Genomic DNA, 22,929 nt, shown 5'->3' on the forward strand with positions numbered 1-22,929 from the left:
TTTGAAATGTCTCATGTAATTCCATAGAAGCAGTTGGAGTCCAGGGTGCCATCCGAATACGCAAAATTCTGTTCTTTTCCTCAGTCACGCTTGCCCCTTGCAGACTTTATCAGATACTTAGCAGCCGCTCCTCCAGTGACAGGGCTTTCAGCCACACACGGCCTCTGGTCTCCCCCAGGACTGCTTCCCTTCTGGATTCTCAGGTGCAAACTGCCATCTCAAACCTCGGCTTCTCGTGCAGGTGCTCACAGGCCAGTGCGCAGCTTCGCCCACATCTGTGTGCTCCTGCCTAGCCTGGCCTCCTTAGGCTGTTCCTCCCTGTCCTCCAGCCAGCGTCTTGGCTCATCAGCCCTTCAGCACCCCTGCCCGGCCCAGTTCACTCCTCCTGCCTCTCTCGTGCCCACAGCTGGGACTGCTGAGCGCCCCAAGGTGACGAAAGGCTCACAATGTGCAGGTTGGAGCCACTCCACACACAGCTGGGGCCTCAGTGCTGCTGGGAAGTTCCTCCCCTGCCTCTCCGGGGGCCCTTTCAGCCCCTCGATGACTCTTTTCTAACATATGACCCTGTTCCACCCCCTTCATCCTCAAAAGCTGACCTTGCCTCGTTCTCCACAGAGAACAAACCAACCCTCAGAGAGGAGCTCCGTCTGCCACCGTGCCTGGGACCTAGCTTGTGTTGCTGTCCATGGAAGCCTCCCCCATTCAACCTCCAGCCTCACCTGCCGGCTCAGTCATCCCCTTTCCCTCTCTGGGATCCCCACCCTTTCCCCTCCACTGACTCCTTTCCATGAAGTCTTTCTCATCTATACAATTAAGCCCTCCCTGGAATCCTTGCCACTGTCCCCTTTCAGCTGGCACCTTCTCCTGGCCTTTGCATATAGACTTCTTGGAAGATCTATGACCTTGATACCCCTCAGCGCTCACTGCCTCTCACTCACCCTTTAAGCCATCTTTGCACAAACTGTTCTTGGTAAAGTCGCCAAGTTCTTGTCACAAAATCAGTGTGTGTTTTTCAGCACATTTTCCTTGATCTCACGAGCTTTTGTTATAGCTAAGATTTTCTCCTTTTCAAAACCTTTTCCCTTCTTTTTTCCTTCAATCTTGGGCTGCTTTTCTCAGTCTTTTGCTTTATATCCCTTAAATGTCGGCCTTCTTCAGGTTCCCGGTCTTCACGTCTCACACTACATAATGTCCTTGGGCACCATGTGCCAGACCTCTCTGTCCTCCACTGTCATCCACATGCCCCTGGCTTCACATTGGTATGCACAGCTCAAACCTCTCTTTTGAGCTCCAGACCCGTGCGTCCTGCTGCCCGCAGACCTCTCCACTTGAATTTTTCAGGCATTTTGCACCCACTATTCTCAAAGCCTAACACTCTCTTCCTTCTTCAGTCACCTGTACCCCAGTATCCCACCATCTCTCAGGTCACCTAGTCCAGAATCATGGGTGTCCCTGTCACCTCCGGGGCTACCCACTTCATTGCCCCAATGAGCCACAACATCCGGCCTCTAAATATCTCAAATCAGAAGCATGTCTCTGCCCTGCCACCTCTGACATGGTTCTTTCAGCCAGATGACCACCCGCTCCTGGGCTGGTCCACCTGCACAAGCTCCAGCCTCCGCCAGGCCCTTCTCCTTATGCAGCCAGTGATGATTATGCAGTGCGAGTCTGATCCAGGCCCTGCCCGCTGTCTGGCCTCCTCTCTCCCTCCTCTCGCCACTGCCCTAATGTTCTCTGCTGAACTTCTTGCCTGCGTCTCTGGAAGTCCCGTCCTCTCCTGCATCTAGGCATCTAAACATGATGGCCTTTCTGCCTCTCACGTTCTTGACCTTCCTTCCAACAGCAAAGCTTCCCTGACTTGGGTTCTCTTCTCAGTGGAGATGTCTCTTCTGTCCCTCCGACAACCTCCTAGCACATGCTACAGCAAAGGACTTGTCCCCTGGACTAACCACGCACCTCTCCTCACCTGCTTAGCCCGCCAGATTTTGAGGGCCTTGAGCACCCGGGTGTACATTTGTCCATAATTGTTGCCTCGGTATTTAGCTCGGGGCCAAGCATCAGGACCCACTTGGTAAATGGTTGCAGACTAAATAAACAGTGCGGTCTTTGGGCTCCCAGATGCGTTTACTGTTTTGATTGAGATAAAATTCACATAATGTAAAACCGGCCATTTTAACTATTCCAAAGTCTACTATTCAGCGACTTCCACTGTATTCACCATGCTGTGCAGCAGTTACCACTATGTAATTCCAGAACGCCCTCATAGCCCCGGAGCGAAACCCTGTGCACATTGGCAGTTGCTGCCCATTCTCCCCTCCCCCATCACCTCGCATCTACTAATTTACTCCATATAGATTTCCTTGTTCTAGGCATTGCCTATAGGTGGGACCACACAGTATATGATCCTTCATGCCTAGCATCTTCAACTTAATATGTTTTTAAGATTCATCCATGTCATAGCATGGAGCGGTGCTTCATTCCTTTGTATAGCTGAAAAACAATCCATTATGTGGTGAGACCACAGTTTGTTTATCCAGTCATCCATTGATGGACATTTGGGTTGTTTCCGCCTTTGGCTTATTGTGAATAGTGCTGACGTGATCAGTCATGCACAAGTTTTTGTCTGAATACCTGTTTTCAATTTCGTGGTACTGGAACTGCTGTGTCATATGGTGATTCTATATTTAACTTTTTGAGGAACCACCAAACTCGTTTCCACAGGCTGCACAAATTCCACCAGCAGTGTATTAGGCTTTCAGTTTCTCTACATTCTCATCACAGATGTGTTTTGAATGTTGGTCTCTACAAAATAGAAGCTAATTATAGATGAGATTTTGTTATGAAATTACCAATGAGTGAACCATATCTCTTTTTTTTGTCACATTTGTATTTTATTTTCAATTGCTTAAATCTTATTGTTAGGGATTTACAAACTTATTATACAGAAATTTTGCAGTAGTACAGCTTTTTAATTCGGATAGAATACACTGACAGAACTTTTTAAACCTAATTAGCTTTGCCTTAGATCCATGTCTTAATGGTTTAAAAACTGATGATGGGTGATGAAAGATTGTTGTAGGTGAATTGTCTCATTAAAAAAAATATGTTGAAATCTTAACCCCTGGTTCCTGTGAAGGTGGCCTTATTTTGAAATAAGGTCTTTGAAAATGTAATCAAGATGCAGTGAGGTCATACTAAATTAGGGTGGGCCCTGATCCAATCCGACTGATGTCCTTAGAAGAGAAGACACCCAGAAAAGACCATGCGATGATGGGGCAGAGATCGGAGTCATGTGTCTATAAACCAGGAACACCTGGGACCACTAGAAGCTGGAAGAGGCAAAGAAGCTTCTCTTCCATGAAGATTCTGAGAGAGCCAGGCCTTGCCAACATTTCGATTTTGGGCTTGCAGACTCCAGCAGTGCGAGAGAAGACATTTCTGTTGTTTTAAGCCACTCAGTGTGTGGTACTTTATTCAGTGGCCATGGGGAACTCCTACAAGACATAGGCGGTTTATTATGAATGTGGGTTTGCCACTTTTTTAATGGTCTCTATTGGGTAGCAATAGAAAGAATGGAAAAGTGAACTCAGATGAAGTAACGTCTGTTGTCTTTCGCAGGCAAAGGGTGGAGGATATGAAAGTGAAAGTGCTTACCCGAATGCAGAACTAGTGTTCTTGGAGATCCACAACATTCATGTGATGAGAGAGTCACTGCGTAAATTAAAAGAGATCGTGTACCCTTCAATCGATGAGGCGCGGTGGCTATCCAACGTGGATGCGACACATTGGCTGGAATATATAAGGGTAAAGAGGGCCAGTCCCTTACATGCTTTCTCGGGATAAAATTTCTCTGGCAGGGCCATAAAGTTGTCTATCCAAGTGGTTTCTCAATGTTGCAAATAAGCACATCTTTACTGTGTACTTTGGGCTTTCTTAGTTTCCATGGGCAGCATCCATGTGGTGGTCTTTCGGGGGGGAGGGCTTTTGTGATAAAAACGGATGCTGCTTGCCTCGCCCCGAGTCTTTAAAGTACTTTGGGGCCCTTTTAATAAAGGACCTGATTTACTGCTATAGTTTTTTCTTAGTAAAAGTTCCCTGTGCCCCCTCCCCGCCAAAGATGCTAATGATTCTCAGTCGATTGCATTCTTGTTTGGTTTATTGACCTGAACGTGCAGCATTCTCCCCAGAATTACTTTTGCTATCATAGAAATTAAATGTAGCTTGGTCTAATGTGCCTTCTTTTCCGAAGATGCTTCTTGCCGGGGCAGTGAGAATTGCTGATAAAATCGAATCTGGGAAAACCTCCGTGGTGGTGCATTGCAGCGATGGTTGGGACCGAACGGCCCAGCTGACGTCTCTGGCTATGCTGATGCTGGACAGTTATTACCGCACCATTAAAGGGTTCGAGGCTCTCATAGAAAAGGAGTGGATAAGTTTTGGACATAGGTTTGCCCTGGTGAGTTGAGACATAACACACACACACACACAGACACCTGTGTGCAGGCTTCTTGTTCTTTAGCAGACCTGAGTTACCATAATAAAACACTGTTGACCTCAGCATTGTATGTGCCTAGTAGGGTATTCTTTTCTCTTTTTTCTTTCTTTTTTTTTAGTGTAGGTATGCCTTTAAAAAAGTTTAGATAAGATTCATATAATGTAGAAGTAACCATTTCAAAGGGTACACTCCAATGGCATTTAGTACATTCACAATGTTGCGCAACCACCATGTCTCTGGGCAACCAAGAAGTAGGCGCCTTCCTGTCCTTCAACGTTTATCTCAGATGAGACCTCCTTGACTGACCTGTGTGACTTTCCCTCCTTGTTCCTTCCTTGACCCCATCTTAGGATGACCACTTGCTCTTTTGTGGCCCCATCACACCCCTTGGAACACTTTACTGTGCTTGTTATTTACAGGTCGTTCTCCCACAACTAGACCATAAGTGAATTATTCTTCAAGTACAGGTGCTGTATCTCATTGGTTTTGGTTCCCCAGGTGCCTAGCCACAGGCCTTGCCTCTACTGGACACCCCAAAAATGGCCAAAATCCCAAAGGCCAGGCAAGATGCATTACATACACCATGGGAGTTCAGTAAATGTCTATTGAAAGAATGAATCCTAAATGTGAGCTGTCAATGTAAAACTGTTCTCCAGGTGCCTTAAGTCCCGAAGAGCAGGCTCTCTAAATTATTTCGTGAAACAGTATAGTAGTAGTTCTTTAAAAAATTAAAAATAGTTACCATATGATCCAGCAATTACGCTTTTGGGTGTATACCCAAAAGAAGTGAACGCAGAGACTCGAACACATATTTGGACAGATATGCTCATAGCAGTATTATTCACAATAGCCCAAACATGGAAGCAACTCAAGTGTTCAGCAGATAAATGGATAAACAAATATGGTGTACATACACAGTGGAATATTATTCAGCCTTCAGGAAGGAAATTCTGACACATAGTACAACATGGATGGACCTCGATGACATTATGCTAAATGAAATAAGCCACTCACAAAGGGACAGATAGTATGAGATTCTAATTATAATGGGGTCCTCAGAGCAGACAAATTCATAGAGACAAAATAGAAAGGTGAGTACATGGAGCTCTTGTTCCATGGAGACAGGGTTTCAGTTTGAGAAGATCAAAAAGCTCTGGAGATGGATGTAGTGATGGCTACACAACAATGTGAATGTGCTTAATGCCACTGAGGTGTACACTTAAAATGGTTAAGATGGTCAAATTTATATATATGTGTGATATATACTTATATATGTAATTTATATATATATATAATTTATATAATTTTATATATATATATATATAATTTAGATATATTACATATATATATGAAAATTATATATATGTAATATGTATGATATATAACCACGATTAAATTTTTAAAAAGAAGGCAGTACAATCAATGTTACTCAGAGGCGTTGACATTGATGTGGTCATTTCCTTATTTTTAAGTCTTTCCTGCAGGCAATTTCACAGACCCAGTATTTCTCGCTCTTTGTGTGTGGTGATTGCATTGTGTCTTCACAAATGTGTTTTCTTTCTCCTTTTTCTTAGTTTATTTGAATCATCAGATTATTCAAAGCTTCTCTTAGAATGCTCACTCTTTGAGCTGTTTAATTTTAACTTGACATTTTCAATGTTTTCATCCTGTTTGTGTTTGAAATCATCTTTTAATACGAATCTATTGATATTTTCTACAATATCAAAAGTTAGGAAATACAGTACTACACACATGTCAATTATATCTCAAAACTTGAAAAAAGAAATACAATATTGGACTGTCTTGAGCAAGAAGAACTCTACCTGTTACCATCACAAGAGTGAGATTTCGGGGTTCTCAGAGTCATGTAGAATTGCTTAAAATATATATATAGTTAATCATTATTTTGATTCTCAGAATTCTCACCATTTCTGAACAATAGAAAAAACTGTTTTTACACTTGCGGAGAAAATGGCAGTCATGCAGTGCTTTATGAGCTGCTAATTGGTCGCCCCACGGTGACACTGTACACTTGGCGTGGTGACCATGGTTAACCCTGTTATTTACAGGACTAAAAAGCTTGCCAGCCATTTGCTTATCACTGTTGATCCCAGCTATATGAGAGAAAAAACATAAAACAGTCAACATGTAAAAACATAATACACTGAAATTTTGTTCCCTAAGAGTAATGGAAGTCATTTCAATTCAGTGAAAATTTTTGAGCGTCTGTTATGTGCCAGGAACTCAGGCCTTGGGACATACAAGTGAGACATGATTCTTGTCGCCAGGCATTTTTAATGCCTTTTGAGAGGACTGTGATGCACATTAGAACATTCACTTTCTTTCTTTTCAGCGAGTAGGCCATGGCAATGACAACCATGCGGATGCTGACCGGTCCCCAATATTCCTTCAGTTTATTGATTGTGTTTGGCAAATGACAAGACAGGTGAGAGGTTTCAAGTATATGTCCGACCGATATAGTCTGATTCAAATGTATCTTAAAGTTGAAGATTAGATAAACTTTCATTTCGTGTTCATTCAAAATGAAGATGTGTGTATGTGTGTAAAATATGACCCCCTCTGTTATTTAATTCATTTTGAATTTAGAAATAGAAGAAAATTAGAAAACAACCAACTTCACACCAAAAGTTACTTTTCTTGTGGAAGTGGCTTTTGTCAGTCATCCTGTCCCTCAGCCTTGCAGACCAAGGCCCAGCTCCTCAGTCATTTTGTGTCTCTTGCTCCCTTTCTGTCAGTGCAAGGACACAGTCTCATGCTGTCCTAGAAATATAAGATCCTGCCAGGTATTAGAAATGGGGATGAGACTGAAGGCCCGCAAGGGGGATTTGACCAGGAAATCCAGGAACCTCCGTCCCGCCCCCGCCCCAGGCCATAGCCCCTCCAACCTCAAGGTCACTGAGGGAAATGATTGTCCAAGAACCCATGGCAGATAGGAAGCTGCAGAGTATCTTGTCATCACCTGGTGCTTAGTTCCCAAAGCCCAGTCCATGGGGTCCTGGTAAGTGAGGCCGTGCGTGGACTCCCCTTCTGTCAGCTAATCGAGCCCAGAGGGCTTTGGTTCAAACCAGGCCACAGGCAGGTGCTGTTTTTCCCTTCATCTCCAACATCCAAGCCCGAGTCTGGAGACTTACTCTCATGATGAGAGATCGTGCCAGAGAAATGGACCCAGAATCAGAGAGGGAGATGGAGCCAGACACAGAAAGGTAGAGACACAGGGAGAGAGAAAGGGTAGTGGGGGTGTGCGGAGAGAGAGAGAGACAGAGAAGTTTCCCAACTGCCTGCTGCCCAGCCTGGTTGAGGATGGGGTTGTGGGGAAAGGAGAATGAGAGGATGGGAACCATGTCCAGGCTCTCTCCTTCCTGTTGGCCTGGAGCTCTGGTCATGGTGGCTTCAGTCATGTGAAGGGGACCAGCCAGGAAGACTGCTGGTGACTAGCATCACTCCCCCAATAGCCATGGCACTCATTCTTCCTGGCTGCCTTCCGATCCTCCTGGGGCCTTTCCAAAGGACGTCTACCTCCCCCACCCCAGAATGTCTGTGAAATACCAGTCCCATTTTCCTCACTGTCAGCCTGTGTTACCAATGGGAGTGTGTGTTGGGAAGAAAAAGGCTGAGAACCACCATGCTGCCTGTGTCCCCTCCCCACCTCAGCTGAGGCTTCTCCTTGAGGGTCACTGGAGGACCAACAGTCACAGCTCTCTGCCTGGCGTGCTCACTGTCAGCACCTGGAAACTTAAAAATTCACATGCTTGGGCCTGTTTCTGGGGCCCCTTCTTCTTGCGGGCCTGGGTATGTAGTTCCTTAAAGCGCCCCAAGTGGTTCTGATGTACATGTGAATTAGAGGACCAGTAATCCAGATCAGAAGTCCCCACGCTTTCTGGCACCAGGGACCAGTGCTCCTATGAGAATCTAACGCCTGGTGATCTGAGGCGGAGCTGAGGTGATGATGCCGGCACTGGGGAGCGGCTGAAAACACAGATGAAGCTTTGGCTGCTCTCCTCCTGCTGTGTGGCCTGGTTCCTAACAGGCCACAGACAATACCAGTCCACGGCCTGGGGGTTGGGGACCCCTGGTCTAGACCATGGCCCCAAGTGCAGACCAGGTTCCAATAGGCTCAGCTTCCCCTGGGAATTGTTAGAGATGCAAATTGTTAGGCTCTACCCCAGACCTGCTGACATGAGGATCTTATGAAAGTGAAAATTCTGATCCATAAGTCTGGAGCCAAGACTGAGCCAGAGAGCCTGCATTTCTAACAATCTCCTAGGTCATGCTGCTGGTCCACAGATCACACTTGCAGCACCAAGGGACTAGAGAGCACAGGTGTATCTTCAGAAATAAGGACAAAAGTTGGGGGCGGTTCTAAGCAGCTGAAGTGAATTCCCAGAGTCTTTGGGCCTCCCTTAAAGCCCACTATTACTTTTTAGATGAGCTCTCAAGCTGATTGGGTTCAACTATCATGAGCGTCAGGTCATAGCTGACTGAAAGCAGCCAATTAGTGATGGTGGGGTACGAGGGGTGGTCTTAGAGGTAGGCACCTTTGTATAAGTGACAGGTAACAGTGAACACTTACCCAAAAGGCATGGAGGCTGGCTAGAAGCCTCACTGTTTTGTGTGCCATGCACTTCTTGCTGTTCATGTTGACACTGAGCCAGTAACAAAATTAAATGACAGTTACATTCAAATTAAATGATGGTTACATTCAGGTTAAAACAAAGTATAAAATCCATCTTGGAAAAGCTGCGTACAAAGGTCAAACACAAAAACAATTCTGATGCTTCTGAAGGGATAAGCAGTGTTTTCGTGGACGTGAAGTAGCTTATTCCCCCAAAATGCCTAGGTAAATGTGGGTGCGTTTTTAACATCTTCAAGCCGACTACCACTTTTCATGTCGATTAGTGCCTATTTTCATGTCTAATCTATATCATTTTGTAGTATTTATTGGCTTTTTTAAGAAAGAAAATAAGGGGTTTGGATTAGAATTCAAATGCCTCTCACAGCCCTAAGATTCTGTCCATGTAATGGACAGAATTATTTAAAAATAATGTTAATGCATTAGAAGCAGAAGCATGAATGATCAACCTTTAACTCTCAGTTATCAATTAAGTCACAAGTGAATGAGACATAGCTTGTTAGAAAAGATGTGTTAATATAACAAGATTTAACTTATTTTTAGGTTGCCTACTGCTAAATCAAGTAAGCTAAGTCAGTGTGAAGTCGTCAGAATCTCAGATAAAATGAACTAGTCTCTGTGCACAAATTGATATAAAAGGAACAAAGGGAAAAAGTAATTGAGAGATCCTTTAGAAAAGAGTCTCCAAGTTATTCTATAGCAGCCATACTTTAATAGACTCTTTACCCTTTGGGATAGGTTTAATAAGTTGATATTTTTTGTCCCTCGAGGTACAGAGTTTCATTATGGATTTCTGTGGAGCGTTAGAAACTATTTAGGTAAATGGTACAATTTCCAGGTAAAGAGGCCCAAACAAACTATAAATTACAGAGACTTAATCTTTCATTTGTATTGCTCTACCTATTGTCGCTTCCTTTAACAAAATGTTTTCTGAGTTGAATTTAATGCCATAATGCCCTTTGAACGCGAATAACAGTCCTGACCCAACGGTGAGCAGATGGAGCCCTTGTGCCCCAGGGTCACAGGTGCTGATGGGCTTGGGCTGACCCCCGCCGACCCTCACCTCCCATATCTGGTGCCAACTAGGCCAGAATGAAGGCTCATGGTCAGTGGCCCTAGAATACCAGCCGAGCTCCCAGATACAGAGCGCAGGCCAGAGTGGGAATGAAGGCTCACACAACTTTAAAGATACAGCAATAAAAGCTTTGCTGTCCTGTCAGTAAACATATTTTTAACTATTTGAAAAGAATTTGTAGATTTTTCCATTCCTATCCTTAATAAAGCTTCCATATACACAAATGTTATATGCTCGCTTGAAATGAACACATTTAATGCTGCCAGTAATTTATGAACAGGGCATAACTAAGCTACATAGAAAAATACTAGGAAAGCGGATATAATTATTCGGGCTTTTAAAGATAGCCATTTGGAATGTGAGGCCATTGTCAAGAGTTATAACGGACAATCTTAAAGGCTCTGAGAGAGGAGTAACCAGTCCCTATCTTTAACATTTCAGCCAGATTTAGTTAATCTAAGAACAAGGATACTAGTAGGAACAACCACAACAGCTAGTTTCCAGAGGTTTCTGAAGTATTCTGATGGGGCTCTTAGAAACAGACTTGTGTGTTTCTATGAGAACAATCCTTAAGATGGAGAGAGAAGCAGATCTTAGTCCTGGGTAGCTGAGCAGAATTCCTCCAGTTGGATAATCTAATAGCCTTGTGAAGAAAATAATTTCATTTGGAGTTTGGACAGTCCTGGGGTGGCCTTTGTTTCTCTCTTTTTTTTTCATTTTTTTTTAGAGTCACAATGAAAGTTTATTAGAAAAGGGATAACACTCCAGAGTGTGGTCTCCTCTCAGAGGCAGAGAGTGAGAGGGACAGTGTAAGAGACACAGAGACAGAGTAAAGGGACTGAGGGACTGAGAGGGACAGAGATAATAGAGACGAGGACAATGAGAGAGACAGAGAAAAAGGCACTGAGAGGGACCGGCTTTCATTTCTAATTGAGAAGCTTGTCTCTGGATTAGCAAAAGAATTTAAGCTGAAAAAAATTTGCCTGGCAGTGACCCCAGTTGTCACTGTAGACATGACAAAATTAGTCATGATAGTGTGCAAACATCACTCTGATTAGGAAATAGGTCTTTAAAGTAAACTGACAAATAAAAATATGCTGGGCAGTTCTATTTAGTTGTGTTCTAATTAGCTTTGTTTCAGTCAGTAGATGATAAATATTTTCCTATGTTTTAAATTAGAATTCTGGCACAGGATAGGACCCCATGCCTGCTGCTAGGATCATTATTATAATTTCCAGATTGTCTGCTCATGGCTACCAAGTGCCAGCTACCGGCTAGATTCTCCTGGCAATGGAAAAGTCTTTGCTGGAATTCTCCAAGACCCCATTAAGGATTGCCCAAAACAACAGTTGAGATAATCATGTGATTTTCTTCCTTATTCCGTTAATATGGTGAATGATAGTAATTGTTTTTTTTTGTAGCATTATTGATTTTCAAATGTCGAACCAGCCTTTCCTCCCAAGATTAAACCCACACGGTTGTATTGCAGGACCCTTATTATGTATTGCCAGGTTCAATTTGCCTATGTATTGGTAAGGATTTAGGGGTATCCGTTCATGGAGTTGTCTCTGTGGGAAGGCTTATGAGTTGTTTCTTTAATAGCTGTAGAGTTTCTATTTTTGCTCAAGTTGCTATTGGTATACGCTGTGCCCATGGTCCACTCGCCTTCTCTGTGGCTCAGAAAATGCCTCCAGGCAGAAAGCTGAGACCAAAGTAGGGCTCACCTTCTTGTTTCCCTTCCCTTGGGTGTCACAGTCCCATGCTGCCAGTTTCTGAAAACACCTGTCTCATGTATTCTGTCCATGAATACAAGCTTTCCATTTGTTCCTGGCAGAAGGGTGAATGTGGGCTTTGTTCTGCCATTAGGACCAGAAATGGAGCTCTGTAAGCTTTTTCAGGCATCAGAGAGAATGGCAGTTTTTGTCGCTTCAAGTTCAGCAAGATCTATAAGCTTGGTCTCGAAACTATAGATAAATGGGCTCCATCTCCCTTTTAATCTTTGATTATAATCCGAATTGTAGTTTAGCCATCTTTCACAAAATATTGGAACCACTGTTTTATTTTTATTTTTATTAGATTTATTGGGGTGACATTGGTTAATAAAATTATGTAGGTTTCAAGTGTACAATAACACGTCATATGTATATTGTATTGTGTTCACCACCCGAAATTAAACTTCTGCCCATCACCATAAATCAGAAAATGAACTTTAACCTTATTTCTCTCTCCATTTAAGTTTCCTTCAGCATTCGAGTTTAACGAACTATTCTTGATTACAATCTTGGATCACCTTTATAGCTGTCTCTTTGGGACTTTTTTGTGCAACTGTGAACAGCAGCGATTCAAAGAGGTAAGTACGTCATATCCTATCCATTGCTTTCCTGATTGTTCGGGTGCCCTTCCCTAAGCGCCACTGTAGAATGAGGGCTGAATGGAGAGGAGACTTGGGTCTAGTCCTGCTGCTGTCTGTAGATGGAGGGGTTGTGCTGGATGCATGCCTGGGATCAGCACCCCAATGCAGCTGTCCAATCTTCCTCGTTGGATACAAGCCCCTCACTTTGTTGGGGACAGGGGGTTGGGACAGCGAGCGCATGGCTCTCTGAAGTTTATAGGGTCAGGACTAGATCCTGGACCCCTTAAGTCCAGGCTCATATACTTTCCACCAAGATAAGAAGACTTACTTGTCATTCTCTGTGCTATTGGGCAGAGGGCACTTGGAGATCTGGGAAAATGGTGTCTGTAAATGAGCCACAAACCTCCCTCCGGATAGCAAGCTAAACTTTCTTCTCCAGCAATCTGGTAGAGCAGTGGCTACTGAGCTTCAGAGTCGCATCTCAGTTCTTCTTCCTTTGTCCTCACTTTGGAATAAGAAAAATGATCAAAAGTGAGGAACCGCGGGGAAATGCAGATTAAAGAGCATCCTCTGGGTAATAGAAGAGGATGATGGCCTGTGGGAGCGGTGTATTAGAACACTATAGAACACAGGAAGAGACAGTAGGTCAGCAGCACCTCCCCCCTCTCTCTCGGCCTCCCCACAGCTGGGTGCCCCTCATTCTGTGCCACTCCCCTCTGGCTCTGCCCCGCCTCACTGGCCTCCCCTGCTCAGTCTTTTCCCTTTTTTATTAAAATTAGTGGGGTGACATCAGTTAATGAAATCATGCAGGTTTCAAGTATATGATTCAGTAATACGTCAGATTTGTATTACATTGCATGCTCACCACCCAAAGTTAAATTTCCTTCCATCGCCATACATTTAACCTCCTTTACTCTTACCTACCTCCCCTCCTCCCCCCTTTCCTCTGGTAAACCACTAAACTGTTGTCTGTGTCTATGAGTTTTTGTTTTTCTTATTCATCTGTTGCTGTTTTATATCCCACATGAGTGAAATCATATGGTTCTCAACTATTTCTGACTTATTTCGCTTAGCAGGAAAATCTCAAGATTCATCCATGTTGTCACAAATAACAGTATTTCATCTTTTCTTATTGCTGAGTAATAGTCCATTGTATATATTGTACCACAGCTTCTTTATCCAATCTTTAATCGTAGGACACTTTGGTTGCTTCCATATCCTGGCCACTGTGAATAATGCTGCTATGAACATCGGAGTGCACATGTGTTTGCGGATAAATGTTTTCAGAGGGATTATTGGGTCATATGGTAATTCTATTCTTAATTTTTTGAGGAAACTCCATCCTGTATTCCATAGTGGCTGGACCAGTTTACATTCCCACCAGCAGTGTATGAGGATTCCCTTTTCCCCACGACGTCTCCAACACTTGTTATTACTAGTCCTGTCAATGATAGCCATTCTGACAGGCGTGAGGTGGTATCTCATCGTGGTTTTGATTTGCATTTCCTTAATAGCTGGTGAAGTTGAGCATTTTTCATGTCTGTTGGCCATTTGTATATCTTCTTGGGAGAAGTGTCTGTTCAGGTCCTCTGACCATTTTTTAATTAGTTGGATTTTTTTTTTGAGTTGTAGGATTTCTTTGTATATTGGATATTAGCCCCTTATCAGAAGTGTTGTTTGCAAATATCTTCTATTCAGATGGTTGTCTCTGTGTTTCATTGATGGTTTCTTTTGCTGTGCAGAAGCTTTTTAGTTTGGTGTAGTCCCATTTATTTAGTCCCATTTATTTTTAGTTTTATGTAGTCCCTCACCTTTAAATTCATGAACTCCTCTTTAAATCCAAGGTTCGTGAGCTCAGAATCGATGTTTTCTCCTATACAATTTATCATTTCAGGTCTTATATCTAGGTCTTTGATCTATTTTAAGTTAATTTGGATGTATGGTGACTGATAGCAGTCTAGTTTCATTCTTTTGCACGTGGCCTTCCAATTTTCCCCGCACCATTTATTAAAGAGGCTTTCCTTTCTCTATTGTATGTTTTTGGCTCCTTTGTCAAAAATTATTTGCCCATATATACAGAGGTTTATTTTTTAGAATCTCAATTCTGTTCCATTGGTCTGTCTCTTTTTCTGCCAATACCATGCTGTTTTGATTATTGTCGCTTTGTAGTATGATTTGAAGTCAGGAAGGATGACACCTCCAGCCTTGTTCTTTTTTCTCAGGATGGCTTTGGCAATTTGGGGTCTTTTGTGTTTCCATACAAATCTGATGTTTTTTTGTTCTATTTCTTTAAAAAAAATGGTGCCATTGGGATTTCGATGGAGATTGTATTAGATCTGTATGTTGCTTTGGATAATACAGCAGTTTTAACTGTGTTGCTTCTTCCAGTACATGAATATGGAATATCTTTCCATTTCCTAGTGTCTTCTTCAATTTCCTTTAGTTTTCAGTGTATAGGTCCCTCATATGCTTCATTATGTTTATTTTTAGGTATTTTCTTTTTGTTGCGATTGCAAAAAGAATATTTTTCCAGTTCTTTTTCTGAACATTGTTAGTATAGGAATGCTATGGATTTTGTACATTATTTTGTATACCAAAACTTTGTTTATTGTTTCTAATAGTTTTTTAGTAGAGTCTTTAGGGTTTTCTATATAATCACGTCATCTGCAAAAAGTGACAGTTTGACTTCTTCATTCCAAATCTGGATGCCTTTCATTTCTCTTGCCTGATTGCACTTGTTAGGACTTCCAACACTATATTAAATCATAGTGGTAATAGCAGACAGCCTTGTCTTGTTCCTGATCTTAGAGGAAAGGTTTTTAGTTTTTCAACATTAAGTATAATGTTAGCTGAGGCTTTGTCATATATGGCCTTCATTATGTTGAGGTACTTTCCTTCTATACCCATTATATTAAGTGTTTTAGTCATAAATGGATGCCATACCTTGACAAATGTTCTTTCTGCTTTTATTGATATGATAATATGGTTTTTATCATTTTGTTTATGTGGTGTCATGGTAATCGATTTATGTATGTTAAAGCATCACTGTGCTCCTAGAATGAACCCCACTTAGTCATGATGTATAATCTTTTTAATGTATTGTTGTATTTGATTTATTGTATTTTGTTTAGGATTTTTGCACCCATATTCATCAGAGATATTGGTCTATAGTTTTCTTTCTGTTATTCTTATCAGGTTTTGGTATCATGGTAATGTTGGCCTCATAAAATGAGTTAGGAAGTATTACCTCTTCAATTTTTTGGAAAGTTTGAGAAGAATATGTATGAAATATTTTTTGAATGTTTGGTAGAATTCACTGGTGAAGCCATCTGGTCCTGGACTTTTACTTTTGGGGAAGTTTTTGATGTTTTTTCAATTTCCACACTATTGATCAGTCTATTTAGATCTTCCAGTTCTTCATGATTCAGTCTAGGAAGGCTGTATCTTTCTAAGAACTTGTCCATTTCTTCTAGGTTATTAAATTTGGTATTATATAATTTTTCATAGTATTCTTGTGTGGTCCTTTGTATCTCAGTAGTATCTTTCATTTCTTTTTGTTTATTTGTATCCTTTCCCTTTTTCCCTTAGTTTAGACAGGAGTTTGTCAATTTTATTAATCTCCAGCTCTTTGTTGCATTACTTTTTCCTATTTTTGCTCTCAACTTCATTTAATTCTCTAATTTTTATTATTTCATTCCTTCTGATGTTGGGCTTCATTTGTCCTTTTTGTAGTTTTCTATAGATGTAATGTTAGGTTGTTTTTTGGGGGGAGATTATTATTTCTTGATAGGTCTGTAATGATATAAACTCTCCTCTTATTACCACTTTTGCTGTGTCTCAAAAGCTTTGATTTGTTGTAATTTTATTCTCATTTGTTTCTATGGATCTCTTGATCTCTCCTTTTATTTCTTCTATGACCCAGTCATTCTTTAGTAGCATGTTGTTTAATCTCCATATATTTGTGGTTCTTCCTACTTTTCTTTTTACAATCGATCTCCAGTTTCAAAGCATTATGGTCAGAAAACATGCTTGGTATCATTTCAATCTTCTTAAATTTGTTGAGGCTGCTTTTGTGTCCCAGCATATGGTCTATCTTTGAGAATGTTCCATGTGTAGTAGAAAAGAATGTATAAGCTGCTGTTTGGGGATGAAGGGCTCTGTAAATATTGATAATGTCCAGTTTGTCTTATGTGTCATTTAAGGATATTTCCATATTGATTTTCTGTTTGGATGATCTGTCCATGGCTGACAGTGGGATATTTAGGTACCCTCTTGTAATTGTGTTTTTGTCAGTTTCTCCCTTTATTTTGTTACTCCCTGATTGGGAGCATATATGTTGACAAGTGCTATGTCTTCTTAGTGTATTGTCCCCCTTATCATGAAATGTCCATCTTTGTCTCTTGCTACTTTTTGTATCTTGAAGGCTGTTTCTTTAGATATAAGTATGGCTACACCTGCTCTTCTCTGGATGCCATTTGCTTGGAGTATTGTTTTCATCCTTTCACATTGAGTCTGTATTTGTTTTTACAGCTGAGATGTGTCTCTTGATGGCACCATATGGTCAGGCTTTGTTTTTTGATCTGTCCTGCTCCTCCGTGCCTTTTAATTAGTTCAGCCTTTTTACATTTAGGGTGATTATTGATATATGTGGATTTCCTGTAGCCAATTTATCTTTTGTTTTCTGGTAGATTAGTGTCTCCATTTTTTTTGTCCTTATGTTTATGTAAAGGAAAGTTTCATATATACAATAGTCCTTCTTCTACATTTCCTTTTGCAGATTCAGATCTTTATTCTTTCCCCTTTTGTTTTTGCCGTTTCACATTACCCCTATTTGTGCTGTACATTCATTTCTAGATTGCAGTAGTTGTCTTCTTAGTTTTTTTGACCTTTAACCATTATGTAATATTTAAGCTTTGTAATATCCTGTTCTTAATAAGAGTTGCGCTTTTCTCTTTCTGTATGCCTGTTAGTCATCTTACCCATAGTTATGTTTTTTTTTGTCCTTTTGTTTCAGGTAAAATTACCCCTTCAGTATTTCCTGTAATTTAGGCCTTTTGGTGGAAAATTCTCTCAGCCTTTATATGTCTGAAAAGGTCTTTATTTCTCCTTCATATCTAAAGGAGAACTTTGTTGGATATGTTATTCTTGGCTGGTAATTTCTCTCTTTCAATACCATGACTATGTGGTCCCACTACCTCCTAGTTTGTGAATTTTGTGCTGAAAGGTCCAATGATAATTAATGTAATGAGTTTTCCTTTATAGGTTACTGTTTTATTTTCTCTGGCTGCCTTAAGAATTCCTTGTCATTAATTTTCGACAATTTTAATATGTGTCTTAGAGAAGGCCTTTTTGTGTTGATATAATTAGGCGTTCCGTTTGCTTCATGGATTTGAGGATCCAGTTCTTTCCATAGGTTTGGGAAATTCTTGTCAACTATTTGTTTGAATATGCTTTGTTCCCTTTTCTCTCTTTTCTCCTTCTGGTATACCCATTATTGTTTCTTTTTCTGGTGGTGTCAGATAGTAAAATTTTTTATTATTTTTTTCACTCTCAAGCCTCTCTTCTTCCATCTGAATTGTTTCCAGATTGCTATCTTCGATATCACTAATTCTTTCCTCCATCTGGTCATGTCTGTTTCCTAGGCTCGCTATTGTATTCTTAATATCTTTTAATGAGTTCTTCATCTGCAGAAGATCTATTGGCTCTTTTTTATAGTTTCAGTCTCCTTGGTCATATATTCCTGTTGTTCATTCATCTTTGTCTCTAAGCTCATTGAACTGTTGATCAGAACTTCCTTGCATCTCATTGAGTTTTTTCAGAAGTGCAATCTTGAATTTTCTGTCATTTAAATCTCATATTTATCTTTAAGCTTACTTTCTGGAGATTTTTCATTTTCTTTCTGAGCTGCCTTGTCACCTCGGTTGTTCATGGTGTTTGATGGACTATTTCCCCGCCTGGGCATTAATGGGAATGTACTCTGATTTTCTTCTTTTAACAGAAAATTTATTATATAGTGATCTCTCTTTAGCAGGTTGATAAGAAGAGGCTTTTCTTTTGATTTCCCTTAGGTGGCGCCCAAGCCTCCCAGATCTCTACACTGAGGTTAAAAATACCCTTTGTTCTCTGGGGAGGTGTTTGTCTCCTCTGTGATGAGGTTCGCTCAGTCCCTGGGCTCTACCCCCATGAGAGAATGTGAAGCGCAGTGGGAGTCTGGGCCTCTGAAAAGGCCCTGAAGTCCCAGTACTCTACTCCAACTGCCAGTTGCAATGCTTCGCTGCTTCCTTCTGAAACAGCCTGGGTGGGTGCTGGCGGGTTGGGTTGGGTTGGGTTGGGAGAGGCCAGCAGCATGTCCGTGGCTATTTTCTCTCCAGTAATGTTGGCCTTCAAGCTTTGGCTGCCTTGTTTCTATATCTCCACCCATCACTGGGACCGGCTGCAGTGTGTGTCTCAGTTCTCGTTGCTGCAGCTTCCCCTGGGGCTCAGTACTAGCTCTGGGAGGGTAGGGGGTGCATTCTAGGATGGTGGAGGGAGGTGCACAGGCTCCGTGACTCTGCTTTCTGTCTGGCGATGGTGGTCGCTAAGACACATTTGTTTTCCCCCTGCATTTGGTCTCTGCCCTCCTCTGTGCTCTAATTACTGGGCTCTGCCATGTGGAATATGCTGATCACTCAGGCAGGACTATTCGGGCTTCAAAAAAGTGAGAAGTGCCATCTAACTCTCCCTCCCTGCATTTTGCAGGGACGTCGGAGCTGTGTCTGCAGCATCAGTCTCCAGCATTGTCCCATTCCCCTCCCTTTCTCTCCAGATTTGTCCACCTTCAGATGCTCTGATGCACAGATCTCTCAGACATGTCTGTGTACTAGGCTGGGTATTATCTGCTGTCTGTCGGGCTGTAGTTGTTCAGTTTATTGTAATTTTAGGGGGAGAGATCAGGGAGAGGAGATCCTTCACACTGCCATGCTTCTGACCCAATTTCCTTTCTTTTAACCCATCTCTAACTCGGAGTCATCTGGCCCCAGTCCTCGGTGAGAGCCTTCAACTCTGTTCTCTCTCTAGAATTCTTTGTCGTTAATTTTTGACAATTTTAATATGTGTCTTAGAGAAGGCCTTTTTGTGTTAAGGTGATTTCATCTGTCTTAGGGCTCTAAATTCATCTGGTTCTTTCCCTGCTCTTTCAAATCTCAGTAAATGGCACCTCTGCCCATTGAGATGCTGAAGCCAAATACACGGGGGGGTCATCTTCAATTCCTCTCTTGTTCTCGCCACACCTGCCACATCCAATCCATCAGTGAGTACTGCTGAGCCTGTCTCCCAAATACATTCTTCATCTGGCCACTTCTCACTGCTTCATAGCTATAAGCCTAGAAATGGACTTCACGTCCTCTGTCTCTGATCTCCAGCAGTCCTCTCTAAAAATGGCACCCTGGCAGGACTCCCAACCTTCAGTCCTGCCCTGCTTGAAACTTCCCCATGGCTTCCTACTGTGATCATGATAAAGTCCACATTCCTGCGGGCTCAGTGTGGCAGGGTCCTGTCAACCTCTTAATAAAAGAAAATCGGTGAATTTTATGGTATGCAATGTATGTCAATAAGCCATTTTTAAAAATCAACAGAAGAATGAAGGTCAAATGTAGAATTTAAACCCTTATCGTCTATTTTTTTTTGCCAAAATGTACTCTTTTAAAAAAGAGCTCTCGAGATATATTTTATATAGCATACAATTCACCCATTAAAATGTATAGTTCAGTGGTTTTTAGTATATTGTGTGCAACCATTACCATCTTTCATAAAATATTCATCACCCAGAAAAGTAACTCCATACTCATTAGCAGTCACTTCCCATCCCCCAGTCCCCAGCCCCTGGCAAACACTAATCTACTTTCCATCTCTATGAATTCCCCTCTTCTGGACATTTCGTATAAGAGGAATCATAAAATATTTGTCCTGTGACTGGCTTATTTTCACTCAGTATGTGTTCAGGGTTCATCCATGATGTAGCATGTCAGCACTTCCTTCCTTTTTATGGCCGAATAATATTTCATTGTATGGAGAGATCACATTTTATCCAGTCATCTGCGATAGATTTTGGGAGTTCTTTCTACTTTGGGCTATTATGAATAATGCTATGAATACTCATGCACAACATTTTGTATGGACACATTTTCATTTTAACTTGGGTAAAAACGTAAGAGTAGGATCGCTGGGTCAGATGGTAATTCTAGGTTAACTTTTTGAGGAACCCTAGACTGTTTCCTAAAGCAATTGCAACATGTTACATCCTCATCAATAATGTTCGAGAGTCCTCTTTTCTCCACATCCTTGCAGGCACTCGCTGAACCCGGAGGTGGGACTTTTTGATTCTAGCCATCCCAGTGGGTGTGAAGTGGGATCTCATTGTGGTTTTGATGTGCATTTCTTGATGACTAATGATGTTGAACATCTTTTCGTGTACTTATTGGCCATCTGTGTATCTTCTGTGAACAAATGTTTATTCAGAGCCTTTGCCCTGTTTTTAGTTGGGTTATTTGTCTTTTTATTATTGAGTTGTAAGAGTTCCTTATGTATTCTTTATGTATAAGTCCCTTGTCAGATATGATTTGTGTAACTTTTCTCCCCTTCTGTGCATTGTCATTTTACTTTTTTGATGGTGTCATTTGAAACAAATCTTTAATTTTGATAAAATCCAATTTATCTATTTTTCTTTTGTTGTGTGTGCTTTGGGTGTCATAGCTAAGAAACCATTGTCTAACCCAAGGTCACGAAGATTCGAGCCTGTGTTTTTATCTAAGAGTGTTATACTTTTAGCTCTTAAATTTAGGTCTATGATCCACTTTCAAGTTATTTAATGTGCATAGTGTGTGCAGTAAAGGTCCAATTTCATTCTTTTGCATGTGGTTATCCAGTTATCCCAGCACCATTTATTGAAGAGACTGTCTTTCCCCCATTTTCTTGGCACCCTTGTTGAAAATCGGTTGACTGTAAATGCAAGGGTTTGTTTCTGTGTTTTTTCTATCCCATTGATCCACGTGTCTGTCCATCCAACGTCAGCACCACCTTGATTAGTGTAGCTTTTAAACTGGGAAATGAGGTTTTAAATTGGGAAGTGTGAGACCTCCAAATTTGTTCTCTTTTTCAAGATCAGTAATGCAAATGGTTATTGCATTTCTAAACAGTATACTGTAAAATTGGGTGGTAGGGAGAAATAATTTAACAATATATTGACTTCTCTGTATAAGGCTTCTCTGGCCTGCCATTCTGGCATGTTTTTCCCAAGATTGCCATGATATCCCAGTGAAAGGAATCTTATCTATAAATTCTACTCACAGTCCTTAATATTAAGAGTTACAAAAGCAAGCTGAAAACCAGAATTAAAAATATATTTGGTATCGATGAGCCCCATCACCCCATGGTTGTTAGAAAGTTCTCATTCTGCCTTCACACAGACACAGTCACCAGTGTCACCTAACTGGGCACTATGTTTATCGTTGACAGTAATCCATGCTTTTTCATGTCATACGGAGCGTGAGGTGATGCATGACAGAGGAATGGAGGTGGGGCTTAGTAAAATGTTCCTGAATTTTTTACCATTTGAACTCACTTCATTCATTATTCAAGTCCTTTTCTTTATGTACTATGAATGCTTGAGGATATGAAGCAAAGTTGAATTTATTCAAGTGTATTCCTTTTTTTTGTTTTTCAGGATATATATACGAAGACTATATCTCTATGGTCTTATATCAATAGCCAGCTCGATGAATTTTCTAATCCCTTCTTTGTGAACTATGAAAACCACGTGTTATATCCTGTTGCTAGTCTGAGTCACTTGGAATTATGGGTAAACTATTACGTGCGATGGAATCCCCGAATGAGGCCCCAGGTATCGTTTTGTTTTTTTTTTTCTAAAGAATGTGTCTGTCTTACTTCAAGTAAAAATGGTGTTACAGAAATGTGCACATGCTAGGTTTTAGCATATGGTACCAAAGGCCTTCTGCCCTCGTCTGCAGCTCATTCCTTCCCCACACTGACAGATGCTGTGCGCCGGGTTAAGAGTTCAAAATCCTAGCTGTCCTCTGTCTTCTGCCGCCTTGGTCTCGGACTTCTAGCTTCCAGATCTGGGAGATGGTACATAGATGAAGTGCTACTGACTACCACATCTGACTCAGTCTCTCTAGGAACTGGACCCGGAGGCGCTGCGGGGTGGGGTGGGGGGTGCAGTATCCATCATGCAGGGTACCGCACGTGGAGTCGGTGGGAGGGTACTTGAAAACTGCATCGCGGTTCCGGTTTCTAGACTCTGGTGGCGCAACAGAAACAGGGCCTGTGCTGAGTTGCGGAGCAGGCACCCCTTGAAAAGG

General features: G+C 41.6%; 2 protein-coding genes across 5 annotated transcripts in view; one reads left to right on the forward strand and one right to left on the reverse strand.

Moving 5' to 3' along the window:
- Positions 1–22,929, forward strand: part of MTMR1 (myotubularin related protein 1) — a 64,184-nt gene that overhangs the window by 34,660 nt on the left and 6,595 nt on the right. For all 4 annotated transcript variants that reach the window (XM_016123661.2, XM_016123662.2, XM_016123663.2 and 1 more), the window contains 5 exons: positions 3,619–3,804; positions 4,250–4,456; positions 6,849–6,941; positions 12,458–12,571; positions 22,275–22,451. In XM_016123661.2, the coding sequence (XP_015979147.1) occupies positions 3,619–3,804; positions 4,250–4,456; positions 6,849–6,941; positions 12,458–12,571; positions 22,275–22,451 (777 nt within the window). The remainder of the gene's footprint in view (positions 1–3,618; positions 3,805–4,249; positions 4,457–6,848; positions 6,942–12,457; positions 12,572–22,274; positions 22,452–22,929) is intronic.
- The window catches only part of CD99L2 (CD99 molecule like 2), a 112,072-nt gene continuing 101,708 nt past the window's right edge, over positions 12,566–22,929 (reverse strand). The window contains exon 10 of the mRNA XM_016123667.2: positions 12,566–13,079. Coding sequence (XP_015979153.1) covers positions 13,033–13,079 — 47 coding nt within the window. The 3' untranslated portion in view covers positions 12,566–13,032. The remainder of the gene's footprint in view (positions 13,080–22,929) is intronic.

Source organism: Rousettus aegyptiacus, unplaced genomic scaffold (assembly GCF_014176215.1).
Source record: "Rousettus aegyptiacus isolate mRouAeg1 unplaced genomic scaffold, mRouAeg1.p scaffold_m13_p_9, whole genome shotgun sequence".
NCBI lineage: Eukaryota > Metazoa > Chordata > Mammalia > Chiroptera > Pteropodidae > Rousettus > Rousettus aegyptiacus.